This window comes from Amblyomma maculatum, chromosome 1 (assembly GCF_055883805.1).
Source record: "Amblyomma maculatum isolate TAMU_Amacu chromosome 1, ASM5588380v1, whole genome shotgun sequence".
NCBI lineage: Eukaryota > Metazoa > Arthropoda > Arachnida > Ixodida > Ixodidae > Amblyomma > Amblyomma maculatum.
In genome coordinates, this window is record NC_139344.1 from 331,981,172 (window position 1) to 332,005,781 (window position 24,610).

The 24,610-nt window shown below is 47.0% G+C and overlaps 1 protein-coding gene across 1 annotated transcript in view; it reads right to left on the reverse strand.

Moving 5' to 3' along the window:
• Positions 1 to 8,690: 8,690 nt before the first annotated feature.
• LOC146207428 (uncharacterized) overlaps positions 8,691 to 24,610 on the reverse strand; it is a 42,986-nt gene continuing 27,066 nt past the window's right edge. Inside the window, exons 5-8 of the mRNA XM_084587350.1 lie at positions 23,061 to 23,249; positions 22,083 to 22,354; positions 16,699 to 16,807; positions 8,691 to 12,098 (exon numbers count right to left, since the gene is read on the reverse strand). Of these exons, the coding sequence (XP_084443476.1) occupies positions 9,174 to 12,098; positions 16,699 to 16,807; positions 22,083 to 22,354; positions 23,061 to 23,249 (3,495 nt within the window). The 3' untranslated portion in view covers positions 8,691 to 9,173. The remainder of the gene's footprint in view (positions 12,099 to 16,698; positions 16,808 to 22,082; positions 22,355 to 23,060; positions 23,250 to 24,610) is intronic.

Here is a 24,610-nt window from a genome sequence, read left to right on the forward strand (position 1 = left end):
GTGGAGCTCTTCTGCGGCACCGGGGAGAGGCGGAGTGGCGGTGTTTTCGCGGAGCGCCGGGGGTGGCCTGCGCTGCCGACGACGACGACGACTCCGGCTCCGGCTCTGTGGAGAAGCAGAGCGCAAGCGCCTCACGACTCCTTCTCTCCCTTTCCTCTCTGCTCTTCTCTGTCTCATATGCGCTGCATCTCTCCCTCCTCTCTCTCTCAATCGCTCTTACAGTCGCTGCCACTCGAGTCGAGAGTCTGAACCGTAGCGAGCGCTGGCTACGCGTCTGGCCGTTTCCGGTGGAGAGCTTGAAGTCGAACTCTAGCCGAATTCCCTGCGTCGTCTGCTTCTCTGCGTGGAGATTTCCGCCACAGTGATTTCGATGCAATGATAAGAACTTCTAGATCACTTTATGTTTGGGAAGCGGTGCTACCAAAGAAGGTTGCGAAGGGATAAGGCTTTATGACCTCAAACATATTCAGCGGTATGCTGCACCATGTGGAGTAGATTTCAAACAAGCAAATAGTTAGTAATATGGGACACTACGGGCAATGCTATAAATATTTATTCTAACTAAAATTTTTTTCTGCGCTCTTTCTGAGTATGGTAACGGTTGTCCAGTAGTAAGAGGTGCATTGCTCTCCAATAAAACTGCATATAAAAATCTCCCCGCCAGTCAGTATAACTTCTTGGATTCTTTACTGGAAAAGACGGGTTACCCCAGGCTTGAAAAGAAGGACGATGTGGAATAGCTTCCGGGGTTCTCATTTTTAGTGCTAGTGATATCAGCTTTTCTATTTTTGAAAATGAAATTCTCGTCGCCGCTGCAGCCAAAAAAATTCGATACCGCACATGGACGAAATTGAAACCGCGCGGTCGGGAAGCGAAAGCAGCCAAGCCTGTCGCGTAGCAGCACGGATGTCACGTGATCTTGGAGTCGTCGTTTGAAGCCAATGGGAATCATCCACTCTTTTGAACTCCCTTCCCTCCAACCAATGAATGGATCCCCCATGAGCCTTCTAACGCTATTGTATACATTAAAAGCTTATTCCGCGTCAGTATAATGACGTGTAACCTGAGATCAGCATGTGCGCTCAGCTTTAGTGCGGACACGCATATCATTGCCTGCCATTTTGCCTGTCAAAGGCTGCACGAAAATGGCTTTTACAGCAACTCAAGTGCCACGTAAATTTATTACGCCGTACGTGCGTGTACCCGAGGATCGCTCTCTGAATAGTTTTTAAGAGACTGTGGTACGTCTTGAAGAAACTGCGATACTTGCTGACGGTGTAATTAACACGCCACGCGCAACTTAGGAGCACGTCTTGCTGCAGTGAGGCCATGCGGTAGCTGAAAATTCTCTAAATAAGACATGAAACTGAAGTCTTTATCTCTGACCTTTCTCTCGGGAGTATAGTTCAGAACAGGCAAAATATTGAAAGAGAAAAGGTGCGAGGAAATTAACCAATGCCCATGATGGTTCCCTTTTCGCCAGCTTTTTCTCTAAAAATTACCACGAAAAGAAAGAAAATGCTGCATTGAACACTCCATTTTACAGAGCTAAATCATACACGTCCTTCGCTCTTCCCTTTCCTCGTAGGGCGCGTAAATTCAAAATTACCGCGCGGCACAGCGGCCGCGCCACGCACCACTTGTAACTGGAGCCAACTAGAACAGTATTTTCTAAAATGAGGGCCATTAATACTAGTGCGCAGGCAAAAGGAGGAGAAAAAAGAGAGATCGGACAAGAGCCTACGCGTGCGTTGCACCAACGTGTCTGCGCATGACACCGCTATGGGCGGCTTACACAATGGAACTGAAGATTAGGAAAATATTCTGATTGTAACCACAATACTTGAAATGAGATCTACGAGCACGACTTGTTACCACAGGTCATAACTACCTGTACGCACTTCAGCCTTTGCGTTAAAAACCAGCGTCTCCTTAAGCTCGTTAAGAAAAAGCATGCATTGCACGTCAAAACGCACTGACCTCGTTAGCAGCCCACACAAAGTCCTGTACTCTACGTGCGGGCCGTCGGCAGGCACACTGTTCAGGCTATCCTGCTCTTTTTTGTTTTGTCATAACGCTGCTGACGCGGACTTTGCCCTGTCCTCAAGCGGCAGTGTCGGAGTAGCCGCGTATTGCATCTTCGAACGCCGCCACCCTTTTGTTGCCACCATTACCGTTCTTAATCACCCACCGCTCCCTTCATAATATCATTCAGCTAACATCTCTCTCGTTTTACACAGTATCTGCAGACTGGATAACTACTTCGCGCTCTCCAATCTCCCATTCTCCCCGAAGACCTCTGCGATAAACTTCAATGCTCGTGCTCATCTCATATCCCCCACAGTAACCGTGGATACCTAGCTGACTACGCTGAAATTACAGGAAATGAGATATAGCGGATAAAAGTCTCCAGGACGCGCCATCAGGAATCGAAGCCCATAGCTCTGTTATTATCCCGTGACTGCAGACCAGACTTGGATTCGCCTATACTGTAGCTATAGCGTAGCACTTAATTACACGACAAAATCACTTTTCGCGCGTCCCGGGAACTTTTGTCCTCGATACATTAGTTCGCTTGCAATACTCTACACATATGGCACCTGCAATCTCCCGATCATGTCCATTCTCTGGTTACGAAGTCCTCCTCTACATGAAGCAGATTACGGAACAATATACTCACATATGCGTATATCCCTGCGGACATTTCCCCGGAACCGAACGTCTCGTTTGCCTTTATTCATGCATCTGCATCGATGGCCGCCAATCGGCAGGTCACTGATTGGTCGGCGGGTTGTGCGACGTCATATGACCACTTGACATGGTCGAGTAGGCAGGCGCTGCCTTCTTCAAACCTCAGGGACATTTGGATACCTAATTAGGTCACGTAGGCACGTTCACACGGCTCAGTTAAGCGAGGCTTGCTATCTCCGTCGACGGGTCTCTCGCATAATGTGCTAGCTTGACACTGTATAATAATAATTAAACGCGCATTGTAAGATAATAGAGACAAGCTTAATCAGTAGCAAAGTGCATGCACGCGAAGGAGGACCCATGATGTGAGCAAGCTGTTAATGCCCTCCCCCTCCCCCCCCTCACACACACACACACACACACACACACACACACACACACACACACACACACACACACACACACACACACACACACACACACACACACACACACACACACACACACACACACACACACACACACACACACACACTGGACACAACTGTACAGCTCAGTGTATTTGCAACAAATTACATTTTACACTTCGACCGGTACAGTCATTTCAAGCCAGAACGATCGAGAACGTCAAGCCAGAGTTTGCTCTTCACAAAACCCAGTATCCATGTCTGACCGACTTAACTCGCGCTATACGCAACGTTTCTTGGCTCTTCGGAGCGCGGCCAACGCAAAGCCTGACCTGGTCCGAACATCTCTCCTCCAACTCTCCACCAAAAGCCTTGGCCGAGTCTCGCCTTTTGGCGCCAAATCACGTCCTAAATCAGTTTGCCCAGCATTAGGGGACCCTGTTAATAGTCAATCAGGAATGCGCTTAGAGAAGCCAATCGGCGAACTTTCTTTAAAGTTGAGCAATGGCACGCTGGTACCCAAGAGGTTCTGGTTTCAACCCTCGCAACAATGTTGCTGGTTTGTTACGTGAACAGAGAGGAAAGCACATCCGTTGTCGTGGCTGTAGGAAGAAGGAAAGGAAAATGCACGGGCCTGCTACTGGCTCTGTAGCTGAGCCACCTCCGCTGCCTCGTGCGGACAGAAGAGAAAATTGAGAAGAAAAAGGAGATAAAGACGCGCGCCGCAGCAACAGCCGTCGTTCACCACCAAAGCAGTGGCGGGTGCAATGACGGCCTGCAACAGAAAAAATTCGGTGGCAGGCTAGCCCCGCCACAAGCGGCGGTGACCTACCTGTCCCAGCCCCATCAGGGCCAGGATCAGCCACCCTTCACCACCTCCGCCATGTCAGTGCATTCCCCCTCCTCCAGCTCGAAGCCCCGCTCCAACGGCCAAGCGCCTCCTTGCATCTTTCCCGCGCATTGGATTTGAACAGCTTGCAGCCACCCTCTCACTTCCTCCAGTAAAGCGAAAAAAAAAAAAAAATGAACACCCATAGGGCGCGCAGGAGTGACGTAGACCCTACGTCACTTTCGTGTCACGTGATTGCGCACTCGGGATCTGCAAAAACATTCTCCCGCAAAATACAGTCGTCAGCCGCATACGTCATGGATCAACATCACATGAACGTTTAGATCGCGAGTGGGGTCGTGCGGAGACCTGCGTGCCTCGAATTCTTCGCATAATAGATTTTACTCCTTCTCCAGCGAGCAATATGGCGGCGCCCAGCGACCGCTTGTTGAAAAGATGTTGACCTTTGCATCGGGCGAGGAGGATGTCAAAACTCCTCCTTTCTGGGCTGTTGCAAACCGGTTCCGCTGCCACTTCCATTGTGTTGGGAATGGATTCGGCCTCGCGGGCGACGACGCTGGACGCGTTGTTGCGCTTCCAGTGCAGGACGGCAATAACAGGCCACTATTAGTCCTTTCACTTAGTTCCCCACCTCTAATCCCCTGCGGCCTAGAGCCATCCACATTTCAATTATTAAAACCAAGCTTATTGCGAAATCACACTGGAAACCGCGGGGAAACCCGGCCCACGACACCGCTTCGCAGAAAGGCCGACTGGCGGTGCAGCGGCTGCCACCGCCGGGCACGCGCTTTACTGGCAGTAATCATGTTAATTGCGCATCGATGTAGGATTTACGAAATTTTGGGGCTGTATTTTGCTCTGGAGTGAAGTGGCGCATTTTGGCTGTGTAGCTTTAGCTACAGAGCTATATGCGTATCGGAACGTAAGCGCCTTCAAAATGTTTTTTTTTTCCTTTTTTCATTCGTGTCTGCATGTGTTGTTTGTAGTGTTTTCTTGGGAGCGAGCTTTGAGCAACCTTTCGAGACCGCAGGTGAAACGCGAGCCAGCGGTCCGCATTGTGGTGAATACGGTGAATAGCCATGCCCGTTCCTTCGGCACTTAGTCCACGGAGGAGCCAAGCACTTCACCTCTGTATGAAGCGCATGATCACGAGTCACATTCGCGACCTCTGGAAACGAAAGCGAAGAAAAGGGCAGTTCACGGGAGGAATGTATGTAGCCAAGGCTGTGCTGGTGCTCAAAGCTGCACTTGCTTTAAACCCGGCAGCTTCCAGGAACAACCATCTCACACATTTTGTAAGAAAACATACAACCAAAGGAACTCCCAGGCTACACCAAACACAGGAAGATTGGTGGCGGTGGTGGTGGGGGGGTGTCATGTAGGTACAGACAGCAGCCCCAGCATCACAGGCAGTTTAAGGAAGTTGAACGAGTAAAACTGCGCAAAAAAGACGAGACGCAAGAAACACACAGGCACAAACAAGGCGTGTGTTTCTTACACCCAGTCTTTATTGCGAAGTTTTACTCGTTCAATTAGTATAAGCCAACTAGCCCTTCAGAGTGTATTACTTAAGGAGGTTGAAGAGTGCAATAAAACAGTGGAATGAAGAAAACTGTACAAGCCCCCCACTATTCACTCCTGAAATCAGGGTCAGATTATAACTAGGACTTGGCCATCAGAGTCCACGATGCATACTACAAAGCATTTTTTTTCTCTCTAGCAGGTTTATCGGGATGCTCAGAATAAAACTGCATGCAGTGTCTTTTCACAGACGCACATAATTTTGAACAGAAGCAGTCAAGCATTAGAATAAAGCAAGAACTGCTGCCAACAGTGCTGCAGTCATCTAGAAAGTTCTGAATACATGAGCACTGCATTACATTTTAGCTAGTGCAGTGAATGAAGCAATGCTATGCTAAATAGCATCTGCCTCTATTTTGTCCCCAAAAAATGTGGTTAACAATTCCCCAAAGGCAGCTCAACTTTTCAGAGCGTAGTGAGGAGCAAGAACAGACAAATGAAGAGGTCCACAAGTCGCAACGGTGGTAAAGCAGCAGTGTTTTATTGGTCACCGGCCTCTCCCCAAAATGTGTGTGTGTGTGCGTGGTTGCAGTGAAAAAAGGGTGTATCTACAGTGCATCCATATGATACAGGGAACAAACGTAAAAGAACCACCGCCGACAAGACAAGATGCAGGAGATAACTTAGACATACAGATAGTGTGTTCATCAAACAGCGCTTTCCCAGCTATGTCGGAAGCTTAATATAACAGATACCACCCCATGCAATCTAATGCACGCCCACTAGACAGTATGGGAGGGAGACCATTACACAGAATATGCGTCGTGTGTATTCTACAACTATGTACAGCATTACACCTGCGTGCATGAAGGGTGGCCTTAAGTGGACCTTGGGGGCTTCACGACACACTGAGTTGTATATCCGGCACTGTTAGCATAGCATGCACCTCCACTGGACATGTGCATCGACTGTGTAGTGTACGGAACACTAAATCTCCGTTTACTGCACTGAAGGTCTTACCCGGGCACATGTGCCAGGAACACAATTGCACACCAAAAATGCTAATTACACAACAGAAAAGGGCTGCAGTGCAGGTGCATGAAAAATGTGAAAAAGAAATAGCATTCGAGTGCAATTAGCACCACACACCTGTTTTACAAAACCCTACACCATGTGGGCTTTTTCCTTGCAAACACAGATATTTCACCGCACAACTTTTCACTACATTAAGGTTAGGCCCCAAATGCCACAAGAAATATTGAACAATCAGATGATGCCAGGATAAAAGCAAAAAAGAACGAGGATAGAAAGAATAGAGGAATATGTGAAAATTTACTGGCTGTCTGACAGTGCACGAAAGTGGTTGTGCGATTGAGTTAACAATGCTAGCACAAGATTTGGGGTCCCAGGCCAGACCATGTTTGTGTGTAAGATGCAGGAGGCTACAAGCAGTGAGAAATCATATTCACTTTGTGGCAGAATGTGTCCTAAGGTTCACTTTAAACCCCAACACAACTTGTGGAACCTCATACCTCATGCCAGCAGCATGAGCTTTCATGCCACACTGCTTTGGGGCCTCTCTGGCTACCGCTGTCATCCAAAACTGCACACCTGCCCGGTGCTCTAAGGTTTGCACTTAAAAGGTCCAGGCCACCCTACATGCCTGTATCCTATGTACATGGGAAAACGACTCATTCCCCCCTCTTCTTCCTTCCTTCACACGTATGCACACATGTGCGGTGCCTCCGAGCTCACTGGTCCACAACAAAAGACAGCAATGAGTCAAACTGCACTCACAACACAATACTTCAACAATGCACAAAATGACACACACGTGAATCTTTTTTTCTCCCCAGAAAGGAGTCACCAGTTTTACCGCTGAAAACTTGTATCGAAGCACTGTCTTTGGCAAGCTCTGGAAATGTGTGCTCAACATTTACGGGCATCAAGAATTTGCAAGAATTTGTCCTGGAATGGCAAGTGAGCAAGAAAGATACAGTAATAAAATTATGGCTGTTTCATGAAGCATCTACAATCACAAATGGTCTATATCTAACATAATTATCAGCCCGTTAAAGAAAGCAACGGAAAGATTCAAATTTACATGCTGCCAACAGCTTTAAGATGTTTTGTGAACATTACACAATGGTGCATTCAGCAGTTCTTAATGCAACTTTAACATTATATTACAAAAAAGTTAAAGAATAAAAGAGAGACTTGAACTGAATTACCACCAAGGAAAGTAATATGACCTCTCTGATCAGAAACAGATCTGTCAAAAGACATAATTCCATCACCATTAGCAACACATGCAACTCATACATTTTCAAATGCAATGCACAGTAAATGCAAAATTAAGTGAAAAACAAAATACAGTCCCAAGCTGTTCCGAGTGATGTGCACTTTCTTTTTACACACGAATATACTGTGGAGCACTGCACTTCATTCAGCTCCTCTCTCTACCGCGCATTCTGCACAGCATTTTTACATACCGTAAATAATTTTCAAACATACCAAACTTTAAGGCGGTCTTGTGTTGAACACTCTCACACTGATGGAAGCAGTGCCACATCAAGCTGCTTTTCCACTATTCTTAGCCCTGGCTCCTCCTTTTTGAGAAAGGACATAAGCTTGAAATTTCACATGCTGTGCATTACCACAATGGTATACTTTGGCATTAAAGCAATGGCATTCACAATTTTGAATAAATAAAGACATGCATCATGCAATGGAGGCGAGAAAGCCTTATGCAGCTCATTTATCAAGGCAAAAGAAGAGGCAAGGATGACCAGATTTCCAGACAAAAAAACACGCAAGACGCAGAATAACAAAACCTTCTAGCCCACTGAACCATGCCGAAACACAGAAACAATGTACACATCAAATAAGTTAAAATGAAAGCTAAATTCAAGCAATTTCTTTACCTCCTCACATAACAGCAGCCCTCTCTCTCGTACCACATGCATCCACTTTTTCCATGACGGGCTGTTTCGAAGAAACAGCTCAAATGCCAGTATCTGAAAATGCATTAACTTAAGCAGTGCCGCTAAACACCTCCAAACAGTGCAGAACAAACACACACACCGAATGGACCAGATCAGAAAGAAATAAAATAAAATAACCGGGCGGGTATATCGTGCGGCAAACAGAACTTTGTGACGCAACGCAAGCACGAGACCAAACTTTGTTTGATCATGCAACCTGGCTTATGTGATATTAAGTTTAAAAAAAAAAAAATATGAAAATGAATGGAACGGACAAAAACCGGAGCGAGCCTTCACATTTACGTGATACGCAGAGGCACAGCCATCGCACAAATGACAAGCAGAAATACGATTTTGGGGCGTTCCAACGGCGTTCCCAAAAGCCTCACCGGAATATGCAGAGGGAGGCTCTTTTGTCAGCTCAAATAGTCCCAAGCGGTCTACGGCAAAGTTCCACCAGGTCAGAGCCCGAGAGCCGCTTGTCAGAGCAGCACGAGACTCAGTGCCAATACATGCACCTTATCGTTCACTGCAAGCGCAGCTGGAGAGGAGAATCCACAGGCAAAGCTGCTTTTGTCCTTCTCCTCTCTCTGCGATTGTTTGTGCAAGCAGCCGCACTCAGTTCAGCTACAGCTGAGCAATGCTAAAAGATGCACTCAAGATATGCGTCTGGCACAAGTAACGGCGCCACCAGGACACTGTTTCTTGCCAGGAAACATCTCACCGGAGGTCTAATGTTCTTACCACTTTTGCACTGTCATCCGGTCTCAGTGGTTGGTGGCAGTCATACAGAGGAGGCGTCGGCGACTCGTGCAGAGGCTCTTCGTCCATGAGCGGTGTGCCAGGGTCATCATACTCATCAAACGTAGCTTGCTCTGGCTCGTTCGTCGAAGTAACCACGGGAGGTGGCGGTGGTGGAGGGGGTGGTGCTACTTGTTGGCAGTAGGGTGGCATGGCCATCTGTGGTGGCACAGAGAAGCTGGGTGCCACAGAAAATGCGGCGCTGGGTGCCGTAACAGGAACGCCACTAGGCATGGCCAGGTAGCCCATTGCTGCCGGGTCATAGTGCGGTGGCGGATGCGCCATGGACGGCAGGTAGGTGCCAGGTGGGACTTCGCCAAATGGCCCCACAATGGAAGGGTGTGGCACGACTGCAGGTGTCAACAGCTGGGGGGTCACCGGAGCCATGGTGGAGGGCACCATTATGGGAGCTGCAATGTGGGGCAGGGAGGGACTCAACAGGGAGGCCGGAGGCTTGGGAATGTCCCTGAACATGGGGTTTGATGCAGGCCCCAGGTGCCTTGAAAAGTCCTCGTAGCTGCCCCGTGCAGCCATGGGAGCAGTCAGTGATACCGTTGACACAGACGGTGGAACTGTTCTCAAGTGTGGCATAACCATGGGTGACGTCAGAGTGGTTCGCACCATAGGTGTTGGAACCGGGGCTGGAGGAATATGCCTAGGAAGAGGTGGTGTAGTGGACCGATGAGATGATGACAATGCAGATCTGTTCACCAAAGAGGATGACTGCCTTGGTAAGGCAAGAGAGGATGATGATGCTGTCACTGGCCTTGGTACACTTGGCACTGTCGACAGATGGGGTCCAGGCCGTGCGGATGGGGATGCAGGCATGGCCTTGCTAGCTGAAGTTGTCGAAAAGGTGGCTGGTGACATCTTAGAGATGGTGGCAGCTGTTGTGATAGGAAGTAGGATCTCTAGAGGTGAGACAGCTATAGATGATGTGACTGTTGAACTACTTTTGGGGGTAGAGTGAATGACGGTGGAAACAGTGGAACCAATTCTGGAGAAAGAGGAAGCTGCAGCAGAACCACTTTTGTGCCCTGCATGCTGGGTGGTAATGGCTGAACTGGAACTGACCTTGGATGTTGAATGCATGAAAGCAGAAGACGCAAAGCCACCCTTAATGGCAGTGGAGTACGCAGCTGTCGAGGAGGTCACGCTGCCTTTGGATGATGGAGGAGTACCAGCACGACTACTCTTCGAACTCTGAAGGGCAACTCCTGCTGCAGATGACAAACTGTTCTTTGAAGATGACACTGCGGTCGATGATGCACTGATCTTGCTGATATGAGAAGTTGACGAGGTCACTACACATACAGTTCTCGGAGATGAGGCTGGAGTAACTGCATCGCTACGGGATGATGCAGCCATGATTCCATTTGCACAGCTTGTACTTGTGACAGCTGCAGAACTGGCAATCAAACTGCCCTTAGATGCCGACAATGTGCCGCTGCTTTTCGGAGGCAGTGTCGATGCAGAACAGTTCCTTGAAGGAGCTGTACCACTCACTGCAATGCTATTCTTTGAGGAAAGAGTACTGGATGCTGTGGAACTAGTCCTTGAAGAAGTGGCACTGCTGGACATAGACATGCTCTTTGAAGGAGCTACGCTGGTAGCTGTAGAACTGCTTTTTGAAGATGGGGTTGCAGTTGATGTCAAAGTATTGTTCCTTGAAGAAACTGTGGTTGTCAATGTGGAAGTGCTTTTCACACTAGTGACTGCAGTCACTACAGTGCTGTTCTTTGAGCTAGTACCAGCTGCTGCTGTTGATGTCTTGCAGGTAGTTTCAGTGGCCACAATACAATTGCTCTTTGAGTTAAGGAGACTATCAGCAGTAACTGTAGAGCCGCTCTTTGAAACTGAAACCACGGTATGCGCTGCACCAGCACTTTTTGCGGAAGGGAGTGTTGCAGAAGTCGACGAACTAGCAGTCTTCGGCAACGGCAGTAAAGATGACACCAAGGGGTTTGTCTTGGGCACTGGTGAACTCGAAGTCGTCACTGATGTGCTCAAGGAAGACACACAGTCACTTTGCCCTTCAGCCGTCTGCACAGGTGAGGCCACTGAGACTACTGCCGTACTAGAAGCAGGCGCAACAGTGAGAGCTGAATTAGGTGCGGCACTTGATGGGATGCAACTACCCACAACAATGGTGCCAATGCCATTCTCCAAGGGCTCCACTTTGATAGGCACATCCAAGTTGGGCAAGTTTGCTTCAGCTTTGACTTCCAGCTGCTCCTTCAAGGCAGAAGAAGGCTTTTGAAGCTGCTGCTTAGTTGCATGACTCGCTGCCGAGTGAACTTTCATTGTGTGCTGTGCTTTTGACTCTGAAGAGGATTTCGCATCGACCTCTTTTATCTTTTCCTTCTTATCTTTGGCAACCTTGTGCTTGTCCCCACTGTGCTTCTTCGGAGTCGATGATTGTGATGATAGCTGAGCCATTGCCGCCGCTGCCACCACTGCCACCTCTTCCGGCTTCCTCTCCCCGAAGGGCACAGATGGCTTGCCTGGTTCGAGCTTGATCTTCTTAGAGGAAGGTTCCTTGGGAGTCTTTGAATCAGCCTCCCGTTTGCGAGGTTTGGAGTCCTCCACCTTGACTTCCTTTTTCACTGTAGCAGCCTCAGGACTTGGAGCCTCAGTGGAAGTAGGTGTGGTGCTCTCTTGTGGATAGTACTGGCGCAGGCGCACGTGCCAAGCCACGCTTGCTACGGCTGTCACCGTCCGGAACTGATGGACGATGTTCCGGGGCAGAAAGTAGATGTCGTTGTCGCACAGCGGAATGCGTGCATAACGAATCCCCTCCCTGCGCAGCTGATTCAGCTTGGCGTCTTCCACCCATTGGACACACTGCACCGAGAAAGAGAGAGAGAGAGACGCTTTCAGTGGCATGTTCGCAAAAGATGTGTCATTTAGAACAGACGGCAGGAAACTTAGGGCCTAAAATGCAAATGCCCGTTAAATATGCTGTACAATGAGAACTTAATTCAAATTGGCCCATCTACAGCCCATGTAGCCAGTATTACAGTCCAGCCCACTTATAACAGCCGCAGATATAACGAACGCTCGCTTAGTACGAACGAGGGTGGTGCTACCGTCAAAATATATATTGGGGCAATGGCACAGTGTCTCACCTAGAACGAACTATTGTGGCCTCAACACTCGGTTAGAGCGAACGCGAAGCTGTCGGGCCCCCGTAGTTGACCGAGCCGGCGGTGTTTGGCGCAGTTTCGCTCGACTGCGAACCCGCGGCAGGCAAATTTCGTGCACTTCGTGTTCCCCTGACACGACGTGACCACAGAGTGCACAAAGCGTCCCCCGGTGTTCCTTTGCGGGTAAAATAAAGTAAAAAATAAAAAGCGCGTGTTGAGAAATGAAAACGAAAAAGCGCGAGCGCGGTGTCGAAAGAGAAAGTTGCGCCGCCCGCGTCGCTGTGATGCATCCACCTGATCTGCGTCGGCCAATCCGGAAAGTCAGGCGCCTGCTCTACCGGCTCAAACCGGTTCTCCATTTGTTGCTCCATTGCCACCCCGCGCTGAGGGCGTTGCGCCATCGATTCTTTCTGTGCGATGGCACGGCGTTGACATCGTTGCTGCATCCGTGCCTTTCCCAGATCGGGGAGTTGAAGGCTGCCTCAACGTGCGAGCCCAAGGGCTTGACTTGCGCCTGATGCGATGGAGGACTGTACGCCGACCTCTTCAGGTGCTAAAAGGAAAGCTGTCGAAATCGCAACGAAGATGGCCATTGTTAACGAACTTGCAAAAAACTGCGAACTGGTCAAGAAGTATGGACAGTCGAAATCGACTATTTCAACCATTGCTAAGGGCAAGGAAAAGATTCTTGGTGCTACTTTGAATGCCGACCCGATGACTAGAAAGCGCCTTCGGAAGGCGACCTACGCGGACGTTGAGGACGCACTGCTGAAGTGGTTCGCTGACGCCCGGTCTCGATACGTTCCGATCAGTGGACCGCTGATGCTCTCCAAGGCTAAAGACTTCGCCTTCCTTTTGGACTTTCCCGATTTCAGCCCAGGCAATGAATGGCTCCACCAGTTTAAGGCTCGCCACGGAATTGTTTTCAAGGCGGTCGTCGGCGAGGCCGTGTCTGTGAACAACGAGGACGTCGATGCGTGGCTTTCCGACAACCTCCCAACAATCACGAGCTATGCTCCACGGGACGTTTACAATGCCGACGAGACTGCGTTGTTTTATCAGATGTTGCCATCTAAAACGTATGCCTTGAAAGGCGACAAGTGCGCAGGAGGGAAGAACAGCAAGTTGCTCATAACCGTTCTTCTGTGTGTTAATATGGACGGCAGTGACCGGTGGCTGCCTTTTGTCATTGGCAAGTCACGTAAGCCGCGATGCTTTAGAAGCTACGTGCCCGTATGCTACAGGAACAATACAAAAGCCTGGATGAGTCATGACTTATTTGCCGAGTGGCTTGTCGAGTTCGACTGCGACATGGCACGAAAAAACAGGAAGGTCCTGCTCGTGCTGGATAACTGTGCGGCGCACCATGTGCAGCCTTCCTTGAGTGCGGTGACAGTACTCTTCTTGCTTCCCAATGCAACCTGCAAAATTCAGCCGCTGGATATGGGCATCATTCATGCGTTCAAGGTGTGCTACCAGCGGCGCGTCATCCAACGCTTGTTGATCGCGATTGATGCTGCCATGCCAGTTCGCATCAGCTTGCTTGCCGCCGTGGAGATGTTGAAAGCGGCGTGGATGGAACTCACCGCGGAGTGCATAGCAAATTGCTTGCGGGTTTTATGGGTCCAGGCACCGAGGACGCCATAGATCACCCACCGGAAGACCGGTCGCACGAGGACTTGTGGCAACGCGTCGTTGACACGCAGCTGGCCGGACCTGACGTTGCCTGGGACGATTTCGTTTCTGCTGATGACGACGCTGACATTGCGGAGCCATGCACTGACGAAGCTATTGTGCGTGAAGTGCGAGCCCTTCCTGACTGCCCAGAGACCAACGACGACGATGACGAGGATGCTGCTCTACCGTCGGTTGCTCTGAACGCTTCAACCGCGATTGGTTACATCGCGTCGCTTAAGGAACTCGTGTGCAGCAGAGGCCTTGGCGATGAACATATTACCGCGCTGGAAAAATTAGAAAAGGCAGTGATGCGATCAGCTTTAAAGATGCAGACATGCATTAAGGACTTTTTTCAAAAATAAAGTTAACTTTCGTCTCGCTCTTTTTGCCCGTATTATAGGTGGTCCACTTACTACGAACTTTGCTGTTGCACCCCTGTTTTAGTTTCTATTTTACGAAAATTGCCGAGCTGAGAAAAAAAAAAAAGGACGAAAATATGGAGTACTCTAGACTAGTCTAGCCTTTTTTCTTTTCTTTTTTTTTTTCCCCTTGTTGCATGTCACTTATGATAGTTTTTATGCCGACAGCTTAGCATATGAGATAGCAATGGCCATGAGAAGAATTATGTTGAGCGTCGAAGTTTCTAAGCAACTGCTAAAGCAGTTTGAGCCCCTCCTGAGGTCAACTCTTGTACAACTAAAGCCAATCAAAGAAACAAGGCCAAGGACAACCGAAAAGCTATGCAAAGGTTCCAAGAGTATATGCTTAACCTTATACAGAGCTCAAAACTCCACCTTAAAACAAGTTACATACAATATCAAATTTTAGGAACTAGCACATACACTACCTGTTAGTTTTAGCACCAACCATCATCAACATGCTTTTAAGCTTACTGGGGGTGCTGAGAAGCTCACATGACTTTTCCCGATACTGCTGCAGCTAGTACCAAAGTTCAAAACGGAACCAACCCCAAAAAGCAGCAGAAATGTAGGATGGGCACAGACAAAGCACAGTACGCCTTTCATGCTGTCTTACTAGTTTTCGCATGTGCAAACCGAACAGATATTATGCCAGTCCAGAGGTTTTTAAACTTAGGCCAAAGGGTCTGAAATATATACAGTACAACCTCGTTAATTCGAAGTCATCGGGACCGCGAGAAATCTTCGAATTAAGCGGGTTTTCGAATTAACCGAACACACCAAGAAATAAGACTTAGGCAAAAAAATTCGTTGCAGGAACGTGTTACCTTTATTCGGCATATTTTGAATTACTACTGAAAGTAATCAGAGATGCTGGTTTGCCGCGTCCGGTAGTTTGTGGCTCCTAAGGTCATGCTCTCGAGTTGGTCAAATAGACTAAACATCTCTGAACTTCCACCGCGGCACTCAACAAAACTGCGGATAACGTTCAGCGATCCGATAACTTCACCAAGAGCAGGTGCTCGGGGAGGCTCGTCGGTGTCGTCGTCGCTATCGTCGCTGTCATCGCGCATGTTCGTACCAGCAGTGATCTCACTCTCCAAGTCAGAGTAGCCAGTCTGCTCTTCGCTCTCAATGTTGATATACTCGGCGAAGCCGACTGCGTTGGACTCATCCTCTGCGCAGAGTGCATTGATGCGGTCGTAGAAGTTGTAGAGCTAGGTCGTTAGCCTTCTCCCGCAGTAGCGTTCCATTGACGGGAAGGTGGGCAGCGTTTGCTTTCTGCAGCCAGCGAAGCAGAGCAGCTTCCACATCTTGATACGTGGGAGCCCGCACTCGTGACCGCTTCGAAGAATAGGTCTTGCCGTAAGCCTCTAGTATTTTTGACTTGTTGCTCAATATTGTGGACAACGTCGAGAGGGGCACGCCATGCCTTTTGGCCAACTCGGTCTTCGAACAAGCGCTCTTGCCTGCTTCCTGGATCAAGCAGAACTTCTGCTGCAGCGTTAAAGTCTTGTACTTTGGCATTTCTGCACTGCTACGGTCACAAAGCTAGCACTTCTGCACAGACCCGCCCAAAAAAACGGCACAGTAGCCGACCCCTAACCACAGCGCACAACACAAAGAAATGGCGCAGGCAAGACCGGCGCGGTGGTGGTGGCGTACTTGCAGCGTCCGAGGCACGGGGGAAGAGTGGGGGAAGCACACCAAGGGATGGAGTGGGGGCGAGGTCACGTGATAAAAACCGGTATGCCCGCCGTGTTGCAGTGAAGCACGTCTTCTCCTCTGCAGGCGCGTGTTTCAGCGGTGCGCGAGGCGCACTGTGGACCGATTTTTGTGCAGAGTGCTCCGGCTGGGGCGCTTCGCCTATAAATCATCACCATTACTATGTGGCTTTGCCTCGCGGCTCCGTAGGGCCGTCGTTTCGCCGGGTTTGCGGCGAAACATGGATCAGGCATTGCCGCATAGCAGTCCAAATTTTCGAATTAACCGGGCTGGCGCAGGCCGCCTGTTCGAATTATCCGGCCAAATTTACATTGGAAAACACGGGACCGCAGAAAACCTTCGAATTATCCGGGATTTCGAATTAACCGAGTTTGAATTATCGAGGTATTACTGTATTTCACTTGCACAGCAAAGAAGACTATGGCTTATATGGCTTCCCTCCCAAGGCCATCAAGAGAGAATAACAGCCTCTCTCACCTGCGAAACGGGTGGCTCATGCAGATCTAGCTGCAGCTTCTCCACCAACTGGTTGAAGTCTGCGGCGTGGAATGCCACGACATCCTTGGTAATCCGATTGGTGTCTCCCCTGCGGCATCACACACATAGGGAAGTTCACATTCCATTCTGTTTTAGTCATGCTCAGCATAAAGCACAGCTATTCCTCGCTATGAAGGGACAGTCTACTACAAAAAGCCATCGGCCCAATATTAGGATAAGTACTGGTTTTATGTAGGGCCGGGCATTGTCAACACAGGATCAGTATTGGACCGATGTTTTTGTGCTGCCTGGGGTAACTGACAAAACAGAGGCAAACTAAACTTTCCTTGAAACACAGCGTTAGTAGTACAACCCGTTACAGACACACTGAAACAAGGCTTACACAGAAGCGATTGCAACAGTTGTAAAGGTGCATAGTAACAATGTCTAGAGACACGCACAGCTTGTGATGAGCATAAGGTCTCACAGCCTCATCCTAAAACAGTTAAGTTTGTGCATCACTACAGTGCAGTCAAATCCCGCTAAAACGAAATTCATAGGACCTGTAAAACAAATGTTACTGAAATATGCAAGTTCTGTTGTCACGATTATATTGTAACCTCATCTTGATTATATCACCAACCAATCTCTCGAGTCCCACTGGTATTGTTAAAGTACAAAGTACAATATATATATATAATATATAAAAATAAAATAAAAAAACCTCTCTATTTCAACTTTGTAATTGTTCAGCAGTTCTCTACATAATGGCCAACAATGTGCTGCTACTGTACACAGTCAACGGCATGGCAGCAGCTTTCATGCACTCTATGTTCAATGGCTGCACCACAATGCTGCTTTTAACCCACTGCACACGACAGGGTGCAGAAGGAAAGGAAACAAACCATGGAGGTCCTGAAACAAGATTGTGGAGGCAGCGAAAAGCTAAGATGTTGTCAACATGTCTACGGCAAATGCTTTGCTGGAATTTGCTTCAGTGATTAGGCTCTGAGGCGTTGAACCGAGTCTTGACGCTAGATGTCTTACAATCTACAACTCAGGTGAGATCAACGGAGGAGAAATACTAGCTAACATAGGCAATGAAAGAGCAGTCAGGGACATTACAGCTTCCCTGTTGAACATCAGGGAAGATGATGACTTGAGTTACTTCCTTGAATCACAACTGAATATTAGAATCTGAGAAATGCAGGAAGAGCAGCGATTCAGTTTAAGTGCATGCCAATTTCAGCGGCTGTGCTTAGTGACAAAGTGGGATAAATAACCTAGCATAGCACAATCTGCATTCTGCGTGCATTGCATGTTCTGATAGCTGCAACAGTAAGATTTATTCTGCTATTTTGCAGTAAAGGGCAGACCAGACGACGAAGTTTAATAATAACAACAATAATAAAAACTGTAATGCAGGGAAATGCATGCGAGAATGAATGAAAAGGCTTTCTTTTCTGCAACTGTTTGGCAGAAAATGTCAGATATACATTCAAAATCAACTGAGCAAGTACTGCAATGCTCCCATAACCGCGGCATTCTAAATTTAGTCCATATTAATGCTCTGTGATGGGAATATGAACAGAATTCTGAATATGAATGACTGACGAAGTGGCCCACAGCGTCAACAAAGAAACGCATGGTTCATGGGGCTGAAGTGCCCTTACCCTCTCTAACTCGCTTAATCACTGCTTTTTCTGCTTTTTTTCCTTGATAATGGTACAGCACCTTCAGTTTATTTTTTTTCAAACGCTCACTGAGTTACGTATTAGAGAATAAATAGCAAATATGTTCTAATTTCTGAGAAACGTCTTCCTGCCCCATAGCAATGCGGTTGCCCGCACCGTGGAGACTGACCACCAGGTTGCTGCATCAGAAAGAGGCCGCGTGTGATGCCGCCACCATCTCTGGAGCAAGCGAATACCTGCAGAGGGAAGTGATGAGCGTAGCCTGCAGAGGTCACACATTGTGCTTTCCCCAACTATCTAGCATTGTTGCATGGACTCTAGTTAACCGCGAAGATTTGTTGTCATGCAATTTTCACAAGCAGCAGGCATGGCTCAGAAGCATAATGCAAATCGGGCACCACATCTTAAAAAAATTCAAATTTATTGTCATGTTTCCTTCACTCAAACACACACACACACTTGCAACAAACCAGCTCCGCACTGTTGGTGGGAATAAATATAAATTCTGCAGGTATGAATCACACTAACTACACTTTACATACACATTCCTAGATCAAACTATAGTAGAGTCTTGTTAATTTGCAGCCCATCAGAATGCGTAAGATATCATAACTAACTGGTCTTAGAAATGACCTGAAAAAAAAAAAAGCAAGCGTGAAATGTTTGAGCACTTGCAGCACATCACAGTTGTTACACTACTCAACAAAGCTGCAGTCAACGTTTTGCGACTAATTCCTCCTAAAGCAGCAGCTCAATTGCATTCACTGCGACCGCCGAGATCCTGAAACTTGGTCACGCCCGCCTCAATGCCTAGAGAACATTGTCGTGCACCTCTCTTGACATAACTGTACAGTAAAATCCCGCTACAATGAAGTACTTCCGGTTCCCTACCGGCAAGCTATGCCAGGCAATGCAATTGTTCTCCTCACAACGAACTATTTTTGCAGCGAGGTTGCAATGTTTTCACGGAAGAAGCCGACATTTTCTTCCAAACAGGTCAATAGTATCTCATTCCATTTCACCAAAGACAGCCGCCGCAGTCAGTTTTAAATTTTGAAAGCCCTGCTGACACTCCTCTGTTGAATTGGATTTAGTAAGCAGGCACATAAGGATGTGATTTGGTGCACGAACACCTGCAATGTTTCATCGGCCCGAGGTCTCGAACTTCAGGTTTCCGAATCGCTCGACACGCTGACAAAAGACGTAATGAAAATAAGCTTTGCATTAATTTTAATGCGACGCTATTGTGTTGGTGGGGACAGGTAACACCACTAGGCACCTTAAGATAAGAGGTGGTTAGTTGCAAAGTGCTTTCGCTGGAGCTTCACTGGGAGCAGGGCACATTTAGGCTTAGTGAAACTGTGCAAGACTGCCATTGCATTTGTACTGCATCGACCCGACTGAGGGGACTCTATTCAGTTTTCGTCCTCGTTAGAAAACGAATTCCATCCCTGGCTCTTTCTGGTTATGGTCATGCTGGTTTGTAACTTTCCCTGAAACTTTATTCAGGCCTGTGGACTCAAAAGCTCTAAAGAACTCCACATTTCATCTGTCTCATGCTTTTAACCTTTTAAAAATTATATACATATATATAAGAACAGTAGTATGTCAATGATGTACTGCAGATGGAACATGAGGCTCTTTGCCTATTGCCTTGTTTTCCTTTTTATTGGGAAGAAAATCAAGAGAACTGAACTGCAAAGAATGTACACATATCTCATGAGGCCGAAAAAAAATTCGCATCATCCAAAGTGAAGAAAATTTACATGCAAAATCACCTTAAATGCATTTATGCATATCTTTTCTTTTGCTTGACAGCATTACTCAAGACATGCTACTGCTCAGTGCCTACTGTTCGTAGTGTCAACAGCATGACTGGCAATCATGACACAGCAAAGTGTAGGTAGCGATTAGTTCTCGTGTAACTCGTGTTCGTGTCATGAATAGTGATGTGGGTGAGTGCTCGGAACGTCCAAATTTCTGTAGATTCTACATGACACACTCAGACCAGAAAAATCTTTCCAGATACGTATCATCGGGAGTCTAATGTACAGACTAATTTTAATTTCACAGCATTGCTTCTGATTAAAAGAGGAGAGAAAGAGAGAGAGAAAGAGAGAGAGAAAGAGAGTAATGGCACATTGGATAGAGCTCAGGTATGACTTAAATCAGGGTGCCCAGTGCCCTTACGGGAACACTACATGATCTACATGGTTAATTATGTAGTCCCTGCTGTACAAACACCTCAGCCCATAAAAGACAACCAGGAATGCTAGACCAGCTCAACTACAACATTCAGAGTATGTTTAACTGAGATTTTGAGATGCCCTCAGCAGTGATCTTTCATGGAACACCCACATCAATAGCCTTAAGTCTGATTTGTCACGAGTTACAGGTTGTCTTTACAGAATTCAACACTTAATCCCATCTTGGTTGAAACAAGCCCTGTATTACTCTCTTTTCTCCTCAAGAATAACCAATTGTATATTAGTCTGGGGCACAACTACTGATCACAATTACAAAAAATTAATTACTTTACAGAAGCAGGTATTGGATATATGTGAAAATTATCGTGATGAGAAATATAAACTAAGAAATCACCCACTCTTTCTGAAATACTATAGTATACTGAAGGCCGGCAAGGTTTACTAATTTAAAGCTGCTGCACTGGATACATAAGAATTGTTTCCACAACACTTCTACAGGCAGATTAAGCTTTACGCAATCAGGGATCTTAAAATAAAGATACCCATAACGAGAACAAATTATGGTCGCCAAGCACTGTCCTTCCAGTTTAAAAAACGCTCAATAGAAGAGATATCCCCATAAACTACTGTCAACCCTTTTCTGCATTTAAGAAAGATTGTAAGTGATGTAGTGATATTGCGTACCCACAGTAATATTACTCCGCGCGCACATGCTTTTGACGATCTGTTGGTCAGTGTTTCCTTGTTTGCTTACCAGTGCAATATTGTACTTAAATCGTTTGTCCGGTGAATCTGTAACTGATTGTGTATTTGTTTACGAGACCTATTGTTTAAAATGTAAAAAAAACAATCTCTCTGATAAAGGGTTTTCTACAGTGTATATTTCATTTACTTTTATTATTTTTGCATGCCTGTGATACTCACCGTTAAATTGTACCTATTAAGTGTCCTCATTCTATTCATATTGTACCTACATAATTTTTTCAAAACACTGTGCACAAATGTCACTATTGTTTCGTTTCCTCCCTTTTATGTCCTGATCAAGGATACTGTTGTGTGCCAGCCTGCCGTAATATTATTCTATTTTCGATGCTTACTGATCATGCAGCAGGGGGCTGAGGCCACGTCAGGCGACCGAGCTTTTAGCCTCAGCCTCCTTAGGCAAATGTCTAAGAAACAAAGGAAGAAAGACATTAGGCTTTGTATTGAAACTTAGTGGCTTGGTTGCATTTCCCTAACCTATGCGTGCAGAGTGCCACACATGTAAGCAGTCAATGCTTGAACTTCAGAAAGGGGGAAGAAATGTCAACAAAATCTGATGATGATGTGCTTCTGTTATAGATGGACACGGGAAGCTGTAACACCTGACAAGGCGAATGCTTCAGAAGCTCTGCATTTTCGCACCACGGCTGACTACACAATAATAAGAACTCTGCAGAGATAACATGCAGCCGGAAAAAAAGAAAACGAAGAGTCCACGTACCCGGTGCTGCAGTGGACTGCCTTGAGCACACCGACGGCAGCCGTGGTGAGTCGGTCAAAGCCCTGGCCAACGTGATCCGCATGACACTTCGTGCGATCCTCAAAGAGCATCTCGCGTGGCTCTGAAGCACGGGGAAGGTACTGCAATTTGCGCAGCTCGCTGCGCCTTGCCCCCGACACGCTGCCACGCTTGCTGGGCGACCGAGCCAGCTCCGCCGTGGGCACCATCTGCTCACCGGGCCGAACCCACAGGATGGGCCCATCATTGCTCTCCTGCCAGGCGGAAGAAACGCACATGACCAGATCAGCACACCGGCATGCCCTTTAAATAAAGGGACAATGAGGACCGTACATATCAACAGCCTGTCATGTTTTAGCGATGAAAGCACTGAAACAGGAGCTCTAATAAGCCAAGAACGGAAAAAAAATTAAATACAGACGCCTTTACGATTTCAAAGCAATTCCTTGACGTTCCCAACAGTGTTTACAAAGCGAAGCACGTGAAAAAAACCGAGAAAAATTGTCGTTGTCGCCTAGCTTGCATCTTAAATGTATTAAACAGCCATGTTCCAGGTGTTCATCACATAAACTTGCTGTGACACGAACGGTTTTCGGCAATGTTTTCAGCCCATTTGATAATTCGAACCTCCTGATAGTTTAAAAATTTTCCCCAAAGGCCGATTTAATAAAAATTTTACTGCATTCGTGGTGCTATTGGACGTCCTGCGTTCGGGCAAGGCCAACATAAACCGTGTGCACTCCAGCGCTGTTGAGGCATTGGCACGCAAGTGAAGCCTCCAAACGATTTGGTGCAGTGCCTTGTTCTGGAGATAGGTCCAGAAAGAAAAGCTGTGCAGCCATTTGTGCCATCTCCCCGGTTTTTTTTTTTTTTTTTTTTAGACATCTGGTGTGTTATTTGGTTTACATAGTCCCCCTCACCATCATTTTTGCCATCAGTGCATTCAGCAGTGGGGCTCACCTGTGGGGAATCCATCTGTACACTGGACATGGGACCCCACGGCATGGTTAGGTGCAGGAAGGGGCACTTCTCCAGCAGTGCCAGGAACTCCGGGAAGTAGCCGCCAACCTCCTCATGCACTGTGCCGACGAGGCTCATCTGGTGCAGCGGGCCTGCCCGGTACGTGCCGCTGCTGTATGTCCGTTCAATCTACATAGAGCAAGAAAAAAAAGACGAATTCTTAGGAAAAAGGTTCTATGCATAACCTCCTGGGTGTGAAACACATCCCGACTGCATGCCAGTGTCAAGAAGGTACCATCAATGGTAAGTTTAGAAAGGACATGGGTCTTAGAGCTAGTTTTGTTATTTTTCGGCAAATTGTGATAAAAATTCGTAGACTTCATGAATTTTTCATGCTGATTTCAAATATGCAATCTTTTTTCCTGTAGCCCAATTAGTTTTCAATATAATCAGTAATCAACTTCCATTGTTTAAAGCCTAAATTCTGAAATAATGAATTGTTAAAAACTTAAAATTAAAGCATGGTTAGATATCCAGAAGAGTAAATAAGAAATGTTGGGAGCAGTTTCCCGGTATGTTAATTAGCACTCATTTTGCAGCCTTATTAATTTCAGCATACAACGTTTGTGTACCAAATGAGAATAAACTCATCAAAATTATTAATTTTAACTGAAGAACAATAAATATGCTTCCAACATTTCACATAGCATACATGCAGCTTCCCATTGCAAAAAAAAAAGTTCAGCTGTATGTGCTTTGGATTCCAAGATATTGAGGCCGCAAAACTAAAAGTGGACGACAATGCATGTTTTGAGAAAAGAGCAGAAAAAGAGATGGGGGATTATTTAACAGACATTTACTGGTGCAATGCAAGCATTTACAATTTAAAATAGCTAGAAACATTCAGGGATGTAGTCTCTTTGCTTTCCAACGTTGAACTGTCACCTCTTTCATTTTGATTTGTAGTTGCAGGACGTTCAGTTGTCACTTTTTTGGCTGCGCGAGTAACATGAAAGCAGCAACTTTTTTTTGTTTTCATGTATGTCGTTATGCCACGTTCTCGAATCAAGACTGTGGTAAAGAACGTTCATTGCGAAAAAAAAAAAAGGTCTTTTGCAGCTGTTTGCTCCTCCCCAGTGTTCTGCATTGCACGGAAAGCAAGCCCATTCACTAAAGACTATGAACGTGATCCAATCGGTGCAAATGCGCAGCAAGCTCTCTGACGACGTTGACGTGTCCTCGCAGTTTACGCACTGGAGAATAACTGACAGCGATTTCTTATTCACGATCACCTTTTTCAACGTGAATATCGCCGCCGTATGTTTTACACTTCGCCAGTCTCGGCAAACTGCTTACACCTGACGATCATGAACTCCGCCTCGCCAAGCGGATTGTCCGCCGCACTGCTGTCATTGTCACGAAAACAATCCGACTACCGCTTCATTGCTAGAGTTACCGAGAGTTCAAGCTTTTTCTGTTTTGAGCTTATCTTTCTGCCCATCTGCAGCTTGTGATATCACTGTGTCGCAGCAGGTGCGAGCGCTGGCAGT